Genomic DNA, 16092 nt, shown 5'->3' on the forward strand with positions numbered 1-16092 from the left:
AGAAATGCACAGTTGGAAAATGTAAATTTTCTTATACTATGAATTTTTGCACAAGGCCTCGAGGAGTGGTTGAGGTACTGGAGGACAATTGAAGAAGAGGGAAACCACGTGCTGGGCAGGCATTTCAGGTGTTGATCTGATGATTTAACCACAGCACAGTGATGGGTGCTGGAAGATACTGTCAGAACTGCCATCTGAAAATTTTAAATATCCCACTCCTTATTTCCTTAAAAATCAGATAAAACCAATTATTTTTCTTTTGGCAATCGTATTTCAGACAAGTATTTTTCCTTGCAGCGATAACAAATAGATTTTTGTTTAATCTGTTTTCCAAAACAATTCATTTACTAAAATTGGTTTGTGCAACTACTGCTTTGATTCCAAATCTCCTTCAAAGTATAATTATTAATAATAGAAAAATAATTGTGGATCAATTTCTGTCCCTAATAAAGCATAGAAGCTTTTGTACCATGTGAAATTTTTAATCAAAAATAAATTTTAATCACACATGCAATCATTAGTATCTTGAACCAGAGTTGTGCCTTATTATGAGCCCACAAGTCCTGGCAAAACAGTTGCCTTCTGGACATTTATTCATTCCCCATCATCCAGCTATTTTTTTTCCCTCATCTCCAAGCATATTATTTTGCATCTGTCCCGAGTGACTATCATCTTGCTTTGATGATCTATTCTTATAATTTCTTAATGTTATTTTAAAATTAGATTCTTGTTCTCTGAGGTGTTAGCAATCCCACACACCTCAATGGCATCAACAGATTTAATGATCATAATCTCTATTCCCTTGTGAATTGTGAATAAAATTATTAAATGATATCAATAATAAGCCTCTTTATGACATCATAAAACATGCCACCTTCTCAGTTGTTAGCTCAAATACTATTGATACTATTTTAATTCAATCCTCTAAGCAGTTGTCTTTTTTTATTTTTCCTCAAATCATATATTCCCAGCTTGTTGATCTTAGGTTTCTAATTTTATATATAAAATGTTAAATTACTTAGTTCAAAATAATAATATTTAGTGAGGCAATCTCTCCCATTCTTAAATTTACCATTTTGAGTTACTGGCCTCTAAAAAAATTATATATTTACATAAGAACTAACATTTATCAGGAAGCTAAGGCAGACTCAGATTGTCGATGACCAGTTCTTTATTGTAAGCCTGGAATCCTGTCTGGATTTGCTCACCATCATACCCTGAGAGCCTAACACAGTGCCTGGCACATACTAGCTACTCAGTAAATATTTTTTGAATTACTGTCGAATGAGTGAATGAATGAATGACCTAAGATATGCCAAATGTTTGTGCCTATATTCTGTACTTTTAATTCATAAGACATATTTGACTCCACCTTTGTTCCTCTTATTCCCCCACTCCCAAGGGATACTTTTAATCAAATCGTTACATCCTCAATGCCTTGCACTCCTTGAGTTGAAATATTCAATTGGAGTAACCTTTTGAATCTTAGTCTAGAAAGCTAAGAATGCCCTGCAGGCTGGTTCTGCGGGTGAATGCTCTGCACTGTGGGATAGCTGGATTCAATTATTGCTCCCAGTTTGTGGTATCAGGAGCCACCTGTGCACAGGGAGTGCCTATATGCCTTTATATAGAGGATAGAGCCTTCTATCCCTATGGAGGAGCCTGTTTAGTCCACTGAAACAGTTTTAAGTAGAACTGAAGGGAATACTGTCTCTTTCCTTGTCAAAAAATAAATAAATAAACCCACAGTGGAGAAGCATGGGTTTTCCAAAATTATATGTTTCGAGAGAAAGGGAAGAGAGGCACCTCTGTGTAGATGCTGAATGTGGTTTTAATAAGTTAGAACCCTTTGTCCTTACCTAGATTGATATTTCTAAATGCATACGCTTATCTTACAACCTGATTGTGTACAACATGAAGGATTTTTGTAATTTCAAGATTCTTGATCTATCAGAAACCTGTAATTTGTTTAGTTGGTATATCTTAAGCCATTCCCCCATGTTTCCCAAGCAGTGTCTTTAAGTACTACTCGGCCTCCCCTTTTATGGGTGAGAGGATCCTGTTTCTTTCCCCCAAGTCTTTGACTTTCTAGCTTGATGAAAGATTGTAACTATCAGGCATAATAAAGCCAAAGATGAATCTCTGAAGATTAATGCCTGCATAGCACAATGGTGCCCCCTGTGGAAGGTCTCCCTGTTCTCGATCTAAAGAAATTATGCTGACCGTTATCTGTGATCCATTCCTGACGAGATTTGCGTGTACCAGATGGGAAAGGTGGTAGGCCTTTCTCCGTGCTGTGATCTCTTTAAGGCGCACACCTTCGTATGCATGTTTTCCGTGTGAACTCTGTTCCAGACACGCACTAAGCACTTTAATCAAATGTTTCTATCAAATTCTATATCTGAATCCCTTTGTTTTTTGAAGAAGAGATCAAATAACCTAACAATGTTCACACAGTTACTATCTTACAGTCATGAAGGTCTGCTGACTCTTCAGGGTATATTCTTTACCACCATACTGCCTCCCAAGGTACGTTAGACACACTACAAAAAAAAAAAAAAAAAATGAGAGAATTTGTATGCAGGCTTTGGTCTTACAAGTATCCAGAAAATTATATGTGTTACTCTATAATCTGACATAGTTCTGGTCTCAGAAATAGTGGTTGTCTAGTAAATGACTCTCTTAGGATTTATTTTGCTGAACCAGTGCAATAATTATTATGATTTTTTAAAAACTGATAAACATTCTTCACTCTTCCAAGAAAAGTTTATAGCTAAAACCATTTAAAACAAGTTCTTATCTTATTCTTTTGTGGGAGACAAGGATCTGTGTTTACAAATATGCTTTCCATAACACTATAACGTAGAGACCCCCTATGTCTGGAAGAGGCATTAATCCTACAGATATGATTACATGGCACACTCCATACATTGATTCCTATATTTGCTCCAAGTCTGAGGCAACCTGCCCAGAGACATGGCAGAGGTATACATTTATTTCATTGTCATTATTCTCACTAAATGTAGTTTTTTTTTTCTGTTGTTTGACATACTTTCTAGTGATGGAAGTCATTAATGTGTTTTAAGCTCATTTTGTATCAGAGTGCGCTTTAGAATGTTAGGACTCTAGGGTCATGTGGATGGTGGTGGTAGTCAAAGTAATTTTGAGGGAAGCGATATCCAAGTACCAGCTTTCAAATACTAAAGCAGATGAAAACTGGGACATAAGGAGGATTTAAGAAGTGTATAAATAAGATATGGACTCAAGTAAAATAATAGAAGCCTTATATTTAATAGAAACCAAAATACAATAAAAAGTTTCTCTTATATAGTTTATGTATTCCTCATAACCCCCAGGACTATTTGATACCTACATGATGTGAGTGCTCCCGTTCCACAGTGTTCTCTTTAATTAAATAACCGGCATAGTATTTGTCATGAGATTACAGAGCTTACTATTTATTGATTCATTCCTAAAAGAGCTACAGGCAAGAGTGGCTCCTTGCTGCAGTCGACAACCTATGATATGTTTTGCTTGTTGAATTTCTATTACAGAGTTTGCTAAAAAGCTTCGTAGTCACAGTTTTGCTTTTTGAATTTCAATATATGGAATTAAGTTCCTCTCTGGAATAAGATACCAAAATTAAAAATTAGTTTTGAATTAGAATATGGATAAAACTGTGATTTATAAATCTTTACATTTTCCTGGACAAGACATGAAGCACTGATTGTTTTTCCTAAGGAATAAAGCCTCAATTTAATATAATTCCATGTTACTGACTTCAAATGCCCAACCTGTCAAGTGCTGATGAAAGTTTATAAACTAAGAAAATTGTACTTTTTGATCTATCTAATTACATTTCAAAATTAGGCACATCTGCTCATACCCTGAGCTATAAGTTGACCTCTGTTTCTTTAAGTAGCAAGCACTACTTTTCCCAAATTCTCTGCCATGGAGTCAACAATTGAGGCCAATTTCGAGTATGCCAATAAAATGTTTTTAACTACACGAAAATATTTCTAAACTGTGTATATATCTAGTTTATGGGTATTTATATGTTTTACATGTATATAAATATATATATAGTCAGACATGATAATTTGTATGAAATGAGTTATTTGGCTATGTTCAGTTCTTTGTGGATCGTAGTTCACAGCATGGACTCATAAATGTACTTAGGTGAAAGATTAAGCCTTAAAATCAGATCTGAAATCTCATTCTCAACAGGAGGTCAGATACCACCCAGACTGAGCCTAATAGACACATGTAGAGGAGAAGGCAAGAAAAATTGAAAAGAAAAAGAAAATATCAACTCCGTCATTTTTATGTTGTTTTTTTTTTCTTTTAAGGAATATAGATTAAATTTTAAATGGTCAAGATGATTTGGAAATTAATTTCCTAAAACACAAGCATGTTTCCAATGAGATTTAAAATATTGAAAACACCTCCATGAATCTATATAAAATAGTCTGTGACTGTTTATAAAGCCAGGTGCATGTTACAGTGAACACTGTGTTTTGCAATGAACCCCACGCTCCCTTCCTCTTCAAACCTTGCATTTGTGTAGAATTTTATTGATGTCAAAGTAACTTCACATATATTATCTTATTTATTCATAGTAATTCTATGTGGTATAAATATTATCTTTCCAATTTTACAAGTGAAGTGAGCTTAGAGAAGTTGCTTTGCCCAAGGTCACACATGTCCAGGTCCTTTCCTACTAAAGTTTGCTCACTGCCTCTCTACAATTATTTTTCATATTGATATGAAACACAGAAATGAGTTAATCAGTCTTCGGAGGAGAACATGTTATTTCATTATAAGATTTTTTTTTTAAGTTTCCTGTCGGGCTTCATCTGGGGGATTCTGCTCAAATGCACTTGAAAGGCCACCACATCTGGAAATAGTGACATTTCATCCTTCCTAGAGCCCATCTCTCCTCTCACCCCCCCATCTCCAGAGGCTTCGAGTCTCAGGACTTTGCAAGGGAAAAGGAGAGCAGTGTAACAAATGTCATACGTGTCATGCACTCTCACACAGTGATGCAGAATGATTTAACTCTGCAAAAGAATAAGCAGAACTTGACAAAAAGTGAATATCTTAAAGCTCAATACAAATTTATATTACAGAAATTTTACAGGCTATTTTACAAAAGGAAAATATTCACTTTTTATTAGATAACAGTAAAAATGTTAAAGCATAGGTTAAATTATATTTGTCATTTTTGAACTAATCCTTTATTTAGTCCCTTATCTAATATCTTAAATATAGTATAGCTCTGAGATTGGTTTTAAAAAAACATACTGAAAACAACGTAAGTGTGAAATTCCAAGTACTTCTACTGCAGTAAGAATCTTTGGTTGAGATTTTTAGTAAAAATAAATTTTTATTATTAAGAATTTAAGTAAAAACATAGTAGTTTTGTTTTGTGACTCAGTAGTGGCTGTGATGACACTTGAGTCTTGTCCAGTGCCTTAAAAAAAAAAAAATGTGATCAGAAGAATATACTTAATCAATTGAGATATTTATGGCCTTTTTCTTAGCAGGAAATGTGGAAATTTTCTGCATCCAATTCCTATTGACATTTTTCTGCAACTACATGGCACTTTTACTTATGATAGAAAAAAATGTATGTGTTGTAATAGAGGTACATAATTAATCTAATGATGGCTTCAGTTTTCTATCATCTCTGAAAATATCCAAAAATTTTTGATTGACATATTTTTTTTTAATCCGCGATATGTGTTTTAAAAATTTGCCCTTGTGCACAGGCATGCAAAGGACATTATTGACAAAAGTATGTATTCTCTTCTCAAATGAAATTGCACTGCTTTCCAGTTCACGTAGAAGTAAAAGAAAGGACATTATGGCATGGTGGTTAAGAGCAAGAACCCTTCGAATCTTAACTCCAGCACTACCTTCTCCAGTGTTACCTTAGGCAACTTACTCTTGCACAGCTTTCTGTAAAACAAAAATAATAATAGTACCAACCTCATAGGGCTGTGCTGAGAATTGCATGTATGTATCTTCTGTTCTAAGATGATAGATAGATAGATAGATAGATAGATAGATAGATAGATAGATAGATAGATAATAGATAATCTTAGAATAGAAGATATATGCATATATAATATATATAAATATATACATATACACATCTCTTCAATCCATACCACAGCCCTACAAGATAGATACTATTATATATATCTTATTATAGATATATATGTTCTATAGAGATATATCTTAGAACAGTGCTAGGCATACATAAGTACTATATATGGGATTATCTTTTTGTCATTGCTGTTCCTATTGTTATTACTATTTTAATATTGAGAAGCACTACCATTCTTACTGTGTTTTTGCATGTGAATTCCTATGATTGAGAATATAACAAAAAATTTTCTTATTTCTGTCTCCTTCTAACTTTGCCTAAGTAAGATATTCAGTTAAGATCGGTAGATTTTTTTTCCTATAGATTCTTGCAATAATTTATTACCCTAAATAAAAAAAGAATGCTTTTTATGCTGTTTGCCATACATTTCACATTTTTTCATATTAGAGAAATGTTTTAATTGTAGCTTTTCCTTTCTACTAAGTCTTGCCATTCAAAAGCTGACAAGACCTTTCAATTGAAGTACTATCAGCTAGAAATCTTAGAATTGGATGGGACTGTGGAAGCAGCTTTGTTCCAGCTCCCACATTAGCTAAGTTTCATTCATACCTTCTCTGACATGGTCATCCAGTTGCCAAGGACTTCCCTTAATAGGGAGTTCACAACTTGTCAAAAATAATTCTTCTGTTGTTAGACAACTCTTTCTTATTTGTAATTGAAATCTGCTTCCCAGAACTTCCCCTTGTTGCTCTTTGTTCTGTCCCCTGAAGCATATAGAACAGGACTATTCCTTCTTCCATTTAATTGCTTTAGATATTTAAAGATAGCTTTCATACCCTCCTTTAATCTTTTGCTCCAAGTTAAACATTCCTTAGATGACATGTTGCCAAATACTTTTTCATCCTAATACTGGACCCAATCTATCTTGAATGCCACCTCTTACACATGGCATCGTCACCCAGAACTGAACATAGTTTTCTAAATGTGAGTTGACATCAACGAGTGCAATGTGGCCGTTCCCGCCTGTGTTTTGTAGAGGTACATTTGTTAATGCTGCCAAAGTTTGCATTTGCTTATTTTTTTTGTACCTACATTGCAGTCTTGGATTATGTAAAGAATGCAGTTATCAAAGATTCTCAGCATTTTTTAATGAGTCACTGCCAAACTGGGCTTATACAATTAATTTTGAAACTTAAATTCACAACTATACAACTATCCCTGTTATATATATCATCTGGCTACTATCAATCTATTGTTCAACATGTCAAAACCATTAAAATCTTGATGCTATCCACGTGTTAGCGTGTCTATGTGACATCTGAAAAATTTAAATTTAATAGCATTTCTTCTCCGTCTTCATTCAAGCAATGCATAAAACTGTGAAAGAAAGCAAGTATTGAGTCCTGTAGCACAACACTAGACATCACTTTTCTGCTCAATATAAATCCACTACTAAACATTGTCTAGGAGTGCTTGTTTATATATTCAAATCCATATTACCATACTCTAATCCAGGCCCCATTTCTCTGTATTACCCATGAAGAGAATGAAGTTTCTAAAATTCAAATATACCCTATCTTTACCTTTTCCAAAGCTAACAGCCAAGTGGTCATATCAAAAGAAAAATGGGAGTGTTTTGTGATGACTTGTCCATTGTGACCTATCCTGGAACTGTGATCACCATTGCCTTTTTTCTAGAACTCACAAACTATTTAACAACCTTTTCTGGAATTTTGCCATAATTCTTCATAAATTCACTAGTCTGTATTCCAGAATGTACCTTTGTCCTCATCTTTTCCTTTTGTTCTATGTTTAAGTACATTAGTCCTTTGAAATCTCGCATTTCTGAGATTTCTCATGGTCTTTCGGTTAGCTGGGAAGGACATTTATATGCATTCTAAGCATGCAAGAGCAGACGGTGATGAGTGGACAACTTTGCAAAGGTGTCTTAGACCGGACACCGGCTATCCAGAATGAGGAGGAAGACAGAGGGGCAGTGCTAAGAGATGAAAGCCTGACAGGAACATCAGACAAAATGAGTGAGAAAGTTGCCGATGGGTGGCGACTCTCTGTTACTTGTCCTTCTTAGGAGATATTATGTTTGCAGTGGGAGCTTGTGTGATCTTGGAAAGCGAAGGACACCTGAAGGCAGAAGAAAGGCAGTATGGTAACTCCGTCCAAGGCCTCCCTCACAACCTTAATGGGCTATTTGAATGCATTTTTCATCCTTAAAGTCCTCTCTTTGTGGAATTTATTTTAGTCATTACAATTTTTAACTCATTCTTTAGCTGTTCTATTGCCCCTTTGTCTTCTCTTCATAATATACCTTTTGCAAGTATTTGGGCTTAGTCGTTCTTATTTGACACACAGCCTTTACATTTTCAAGCCACTTATTTTTCCTTCCCCCTTTTACCCCTGTCAGTCTTAGCAGATTCTAACAAGGTGGTTTGTTTCTGAACATTTTTCTATGAGGAAAAGAACTTTAGAAACATTTTGACAAGTGTCCTGGTGATAATACAGAGTTATGAGTGGATTCCCACACAATTTTTACAGCTTCGTACATTTCCTTTGTCAGCTCCTTCAAATCAGGGATAGCGTCCTGTCTCCACAGTGCTGCTTTGTGCTATCAGGCGCTCACCCGGGCTCAGCAATGGAAGGGATGATATGCTCCTCCTTTCACTCCTGGACCTTTTCAAGTCTGAGCCCTGAGAGAACTTACTCTGTAGCCATTTATTTTGGTTTTGTTCATAATTAATTATGACTAATTTTGGAATTTAGTTTTTTAGAGGCTCCCATCACTCTTGAGATATATTTTCACCTATGATTTCTTGGAATCAAGGTCATCTTTTCACTAATTTTTGTGAAATTAGTGCACCTTCCTGATGTATCATCTGGGTATCCAAAACCATGCTTGCTGGTCCTTTTCTTTCCCTGATTCTAATACCAAGAGGGCATTACTTTTTTTGTCAGATTCCTATCACTTCTACATCCAATTAAGTTGACATAATTAAGCGAGAAGTGCTTCTTCTATCTTCTGATACATAAGATTATCAGTCAGCTCACCAAAAATTTGTCAACTATGGAATGTGAGCTTTAGCAGATGTCAAAGACTGGAGTCCCATATCATTCCTGCATCTTACCTTTCTGCTAACTTCATAAACTCCATTAGGGAAGCGTGGTCCCTTCTACCACTTGATTAGGAGGTATGTGGTCTCTCTCCATTTCAGCATGGCTTCCATTTGTTTCCTTTTACTCTTATCCAGGTGTTTTCAACCATAAAAAAAAATGTATTATTTTATACTCCCTTACTCTCTATTATACAGTTTCTTCAGAACAAGGTCTAGTTTGTGTTCCAGACAAGTTTTAACATCCCCATTTTTCTCTAAGCACTCTGTCTAGTCGGGTGAAAAAACTTGGGGTTATTTTCAAATCTTTCCCAGTGCTGTAGAGTGGAAGACCTCAGGGTGTCCAGAAGTGAAACCCAAGCTATTTCACAAATTTCCTGTGCAGTCTTGTCCACATCACTTAGCCTCTCTCATCCCAAGATCTTCTCCTGCGGAATGAAGTGAGAAGATAAGATTGTGCTTGGGATTTCTTCTAGGTCTTTAAGTCTTTCTCTGGTTTAATTTGAGAGCAGTGACATCTGCCTTCACTTCTCCTAAAACTACTTGGACCGCATGGCAAAGGCTGGTAATATTTGAAGAAGATTTTTGAACCAAATAGATTTCAGAGACATACAATGATTTTCTCAAAAGGGTCTCACAAAGCAACATTTATCACTGGAAAGGTGTTTAGTAACATCTTTTAACAAATGTTAAATAATAGTGCACTTAACTTTAAGTACTTTGCATCCTCTTCTCTCTGTGTTAATATGTTTAATTGGATCCTCTAGCAGGGAATTTGGACTTAATTTATTTCAGGTGATGCCACACTTAGACAATTATTCCGTTGACTTAATTAGAGATTTAATTATATTAGTGTCCTAAAGCGCTTTATCAAGGAAATAGAACGGAGACTAATAATTCACTTTTTTGTATTTCTTGTGTTATTTATTCTACAGCTAAATTGTTTTTCAAGTCATAAGGGCCAGTGTGGCTACACTATCACTTCTAGCCACATTCTAATATAGAAAGTTCTGTCTATGCCTTATTTAGTCTTTACCTAGTCAAAATGTAAGTGAACGCAAAAGTGGAAGAAATTGTTTTTAATTGTGACCTTTTATCTTGCAGCTCTGAGAAACAAAGTCATAGGTCCAATCCCCCTGTGTTCTATTTAACCCTTTCTGGTTCTATAGCCCTATAACAGCCCCTCTTATAGGTGGTCTTGGGAGGCAATGTTTCTCTCTGTATCTCCAGCCCCTGCTGTATACCTAGGCGATAAAGGTGCCCAACAAATGCTTGTTGAGTTTAATTATGTCATGGCAAAGATGGCTAGTTGGACATGTGGCTGAAACAATATAAACCCAACACAACTATTTTAAAATAAAGTAAATCAAAATACGAGTGAGGTACTCCCAAATCCAGCTAATCATTGGAATGACCTAAGAAGCTTTTCTTTTTCTTTGTTTTTTTTTTGTTGTTTTTGTTTGTTTGTTTGTTTTTTGTTTTTTTGTTTTTAGAACTTACTAAGTCTATCTCCAGGAATGGGGCCTAGGCAGCTACATTTTTAAATTCACTAGGCGAAGCTTATGGTCAGCCAGGTTTGGGATCCTCAGCTTAATGTGTTTTTGTTATATTTATTTACAAAGGACAAAATCGTGTCATCAGGAGAGACCCATTGCCCATTCTAATTTATAGTAAAAAATTATCTCATTTAAGGTCTATTAATTATATCTAAAGGATTTTCTTTAAGCCAATAGTTTATGTAGTTGGTGAAAGTGTTTACAGATCTCTTCAAGGAACAATACCTTTCATGAAGGATTAGATTACTTGTGAGTCATTAAATGAACATTTTACACATAGAATCTATCAGCTCCCTTGATATGCAAAGCCCTGTGAGCCTACCTCTGTGGAGAGAGCAGATTTAAGTATTAACTGGAAGGAAAATAGTCATTGGGTGAGAGAAATTACCGCTTTTAGAACTCGAGTAACTTTCAGTAATGTCCTCCTGGGGACTTTCTCGTCCTACTCTGAATTACCCTTCATTGTAGGGTTACATACCGTATAAGCCACCATCAAATATTCAATTGAGCCTAGCTGAATAAAGTTTATAGAGTAACAAACTAACTGAAACAATAGGAGAAATGCAGAATGTAAAATATTGTACAGCACAGCCTAGTCCTTTTAAAATAGCAATGTCATAGCAGAGAAGAAAGATTAAAGTGTCATGGCAAATGAATGCAATGTGTAAACCAGGATTGATCATGGTTTGGAATTTAAAAAGCTAATAAAGACACTTTGGAGCCAGTTGGGGAAATTTGCACATGGACTAGACATTAGATAACATTAGAGAATTATTATGAACTTTTCTATCTGCGATAATAGTATTCTGGTTATGTGGGGGGATGTTCTTATCATAGGAGATGCATGTCAAAACAAGGGTGAAGCATACTGCCTTCCATAGTATGTCCAAGCCAAGTCCTACCAGCTCAGAGCCTGTTATTAAATATTCAAGAATTTTGTGATCCCACAATCCTTGGTAGATTGAAACCCAATGATAGGAGTATTCATACCACAAAATTCTGGAAATATTACAAATAGAGCTTTTTTTCCTCCGCTGGAGAGCTAATTTACCAGCATACTACTGCTGCCAGCTTATTTTCCAATGGTTCAGAAAACACACACACACACACACACACTCTCTCTCTCTCTCTCTCTCTCTCTCTTTCTCTCTCTCTCTCTCTCTCTCTCAGGTAGATAGAGTAAAAGTGGCAAAATACTAAAAATTGTTGAACCTAGGTAGAGGATATTCATTGTTCTAGTATAAGAGTCAGCAGACTTTTCTCATAAAGGCCGAAGTATAAATACTGAGGCTTTGCAGGCCATAGAATCTCTGTGGCAGCTACTCAACTCTGCAGCTCTGCCATTATAGCACAAAAGCAGCCATAGACAATACTTAACTGAATGAGCATGGTTATGTTCCAGCAAAACTTTATTTATACAAACAGCCATAGTTTGGCCACTCTTGTTCTAGTATTTTAACTTTTCTATACTTTTAAAATATTTAATAATTCTACCTTTGTCCACTGTCTCTGTCAACCAAAAGTCTTTGGGCTTAAAGAGAAAGGTGCAGGTGGATGGACAAAACTAAAAAATAATAATAAAATACTTGATAATAAAACATTTTTTCATAAAGTTCAGATTCCTTAACCTGGTTTTCAGTGCCCTCTTTGATCCCTGAACACCTACTCTTGCAGGCTGTGTCACACCGGTCTATTTTCATTTCCTGGAAACTGCATTCTGGTCTCCTCTGTGTCATTGCTTTTCATGTCAAAAGCTATTCTCTTTTCTTATAATTCCCTTGCTACCCCAAACCTCATAATAACTATCAACATACTCAAGACATGCCTCAAATCCTACTTATTTGATCAGACCTTCGTGAATCTCTTCTAATTACAGTTGATCTCTTATTTCTCTGATCATCTATAGTCCTGCATTTGTACCTTGGTTTTGCTGCTTTTCACAGTATACTCTTAATTAGTTCCTGATCCATAAACTAGAGAAGGATCATTGTACTCTTTACACATAATAGGTGCTCAATTGATATTTGCAAACTGAAATTCAGTCATGCAGATATCCATATGCCTGTAACTACGAACCAAGAAGTCTAGAATAGAGAATTTTGGCCTGTCTAATTTAGATTTGGGGAAGTAAAGATAATGAAAATGTGGGGCATGTCTTTCTTTTCTCTCTTCTTTTTTAATCTTTAAGGCTGGTCTGATCCAAATTCAGCTACTTTGAGGTCATTGTGCATCGAGCTAAAATAGATATGATCTTAGTAGATGGGGTGGCTATCTTGGCAGGGGCTAAGGGCTTTAAGAGGAAGAATTAAGTCATCCTGAACATCTGTAGTGCTTTAGCACTGTCAAGCACTCTGCTGTCTCATATAGTCCCCTCAACAGTTCTACAAGGGACTGATATTATCTCCATTTAGAACTCAAAGCAGTTAAAGGGCTTCCCTACCATTACAAAGCTAGAATGAGAGTTTGAATCTGGCTGCTTCTGAAACCCAGCACCATTTTAGTGTTTTTCTACATTCACTGATTAGCAAGAAGCCAGGGAACCCTAGGCTGAAAGAGTCCCAAAGTTCATATGCAATGTGGAAATTTCTCTGGAGTGCTGAGAGTCTGGTGTGGTATAATATTAAGCGTTGCTGGGCTGGGTGTTAGAAGAAACTGGCTTCTGGTCTCTGCCACGATTCACATACAGTCTTGAGTGAGCCACCAAGCATCTCTAGACCTCTGTTCTGTGATCTCTGTAATTAGAGGAATAAAACAGTTTCTTTCTTTTATTCCTTTATGTTTCATGCATTATGCAGTAGCTTAAAGTCTAATGAAGAGATAGATTAGTGAATGAAAAATTAAAATACAACACTATAATAGTGCTGTACTCTAGATATGGAGAGGGTCCTCAAGGAGCATCGAGGAGTAGCACCTGGCCCCTTGGGGCTGTCATTCTAACTGAGCGCATTCCACCCAAAGGGAATTTGGGGAACTTGGTGGCAGGGATGAAGATAGTGTCAGGGGAGATGAGAGCTGTAAGTAGTTTCCCTAGATACATGATGAAAAAGGGAAACCGATAGAGTCCAGGGGCACAGAACTGGTGGTGGGAAGACTCTTTAAGAGGTGACTGCAAAAAATAATCCAGACGAAAGATGAAGATCGTCTGAACTAATGTAGTGGCAACGGAAATGAAGAGCAGAGGATAAATTCAAGAGCTCTAAAGGAGGTAGAATGGCTGGGACTTAGTGACTGTGTCAGTCAAGATGGCTACAGACAACTTCTCAATCTCTGTGGCTTCAAACAACAAAGATGTGTTTCTAGCACACATGTCAGGTGCAGGTTGGAAAGGCACTGTGGTGGCTCATTGTGGTCACTCTGGAGTCCAGGCTAAGGAGCTCCTCCACTGTGGCTGGTTGATGTGCCAGAGGAGAAGCTCTGGAGGGACTACACAGACAGTTGCATGCTGCAGCCCAGAGCGACATGCATCATTCACAACTCATGGACTAGAACTTATCACTTGGCCCCCAACCGGTCTCCAGGGGCCGGAAAGTTCAGTCATGGGTAAGCAACACTGGTACTGCCATGGTGCCTGACCAGATAAAGGATGAGGGAGGGCTCCCAGGTTTCTGATTTGGGGAGTTAGGCAGACATTCGAGGTATTCACTGAGAAAGAGAAGATGAAATCAAGGCAAGGGGGAGATGGACAGACCAAATTATTATAGATCTTTTTCAGCTCTAAAGTGTAACCATTTTATCAGTTCTTTCTTGTCATCAAAGAGAGGAATTGGAAATCAACTCCCTTTGTTGTGAGAGCTTACTTTATTCTTTACATAGGGTGTTGTAGTTCATTCTTCCCAGTCAAATAAAGACTTGTAGTTTTAAAAATATAGTATCTTGCATTTTCGTATGGACTATTGTGTCAACATACTGTATAAAAAAAAATAGTTATTAACTAGGATGCTAATGAAGCCTTCCTCGCATAAGAATATCAGGCTGCTGAATTCAAAATGCCAGAGATGTAAATGCCCTCTGCCATCCCCCAGTAGGGCACATTTCAAAATATGAAGGGGTGGGATTCAGGGAGGAGGCGTAATTAGGCTGATTGGAGCCTATTGTGCTCCTCTGGAGCACAGACACGGAGCGGCCTTAGGGGATGTTAGTGCCTCTAGAGCGTTGGGGAAAGATGTCCTCTTTACCTCAAAAGAATGTAGCAGAAACGAGAGATCTGTACTGTTTCTCCCCTTCTTTGTTTTTCACCTCCCCTCCCCAATTTAATTGCAGTACCTTAAAAACTGACTTTTATCGTGCATTTGTTTCTTAACAGTTGCGAGAAACAATCAAAGCTGGCAAAGGTGTGACTTCAGCTATTGACCTGTGTCGTTACCATGGAAACAAGGCACTGGAGGCCCTGGAGAGCTTTCCTCCCTCGGAGGCCAGATCTGCTTTAGAAAACATTGTGTTTGCCGTGACCAGATTTTCGTGACACCAAATTAAAAAGACACTGTTGTTCATTAGGTGGAAAAATTGAGGAATGAGGTGATCGGGAAAGCTTTCATAATGAAGTATCTAAATTTGTTAATGACTTTAAAAACCTACACATTTTTTTCTTCCTTTTATCACGTTGTTAAATGAATACTGCCTTCTTTTTGGAACTGTTACAAACAAAATTAGAAAGAAAAAAGGTCAAGCAGTTTTTACTTGTCACGCCAGAAGCACACTTGAGGCCGCAGTAGCAGAAATAATTAATGAGATTCGCTCCTGTGACCTCAGCAAATGGACAGGAAATAGGTCCTTATTGATTGGACCAGGCAGGGACGGCGCCAGGGCGGTGGCCTGCGGTTTTCCTTCCAGAGAGGACCGAGCAAGCTGGAAGCTGCAGGTGTCAAGGGGAACACTGCCGATGCCTGCCAGGGGGGACTGTCAAAGCAAAAGCTAGTGATTAAGAAAAAAAAATGTGCTTTATCTTCTTGCAATTGTGTCTCTGTATTTATAGATACAGTGTGAATATACTTTGTGTTTCATATTTTTGTAAGATTTGGGGAGGGGGCGTATCTGGGGGAAAAATGCCGATTATTTGAAGTAGGAAATTAAAATGTTATCAAATGTTAACTTGGTTGTAGTAGAAATTGCCTGTTTTTCTTTCTTGAACACCAAGTGTTTATTCAAATACATTCAAAGCACCAAACTTTTTTGAAAAGCTGAACAAGATACTTTTTTCAAGTAAAATGTAATTATTTGTAATACTTTTGTATAGAAAATACTTTTAATTTTTAAAAGCTTCAGATATATAATTGTACTGGGCAGTTCATTGGCAATACTT

The 16092-nt window shown here is 36.7% G+C and overlaps 1 protein-coding gene across 2 annotated transcripts in view; it reads left to right on the forward strand.

Annotated features, from left to right (window-relative positions):
• Window positions 1–15881, forward strand: part of PDSS2 (decaprenyl diphosphate synthase subunit 2) — a 211833-nt gene extending 195952 nt beyond the window's left edge. For both annotated transcript variants that reach the window (XM_023530921.1, XM_011360692.2), the window contains one exon: window positions 15097–15881. In XM_023530921.1, the coding sequence (XP_023386689.1) occupies window positions 15097–15255 (159 nt within the window). In that variant the 3' untranslated portion in view covers window positions 15256–15881. The remainder of the gene's footprint in view (window positions 1–15096) is intronic.
• Window positions 15882–16092: the final 211 nt, after the last annotated feature.

The sequence above is a fragment of the Pteropus vampyrus genome, unplaced genomic scaffold (assembly GCF_000151845.1).
Source record: "Pteropus vampyrus isolate Shadow unplaced genomic scaffold, Pvam_2.0 Scaffold58, whole genome shotgun sequence".
In the NCBI taxonomy this organism is placed as follows: Eukaryota; Metazoa; Chordata; class Mammalia; order Chiroptera; family Pteropodidae; genus Pteropus; species Pteropus vampyrus.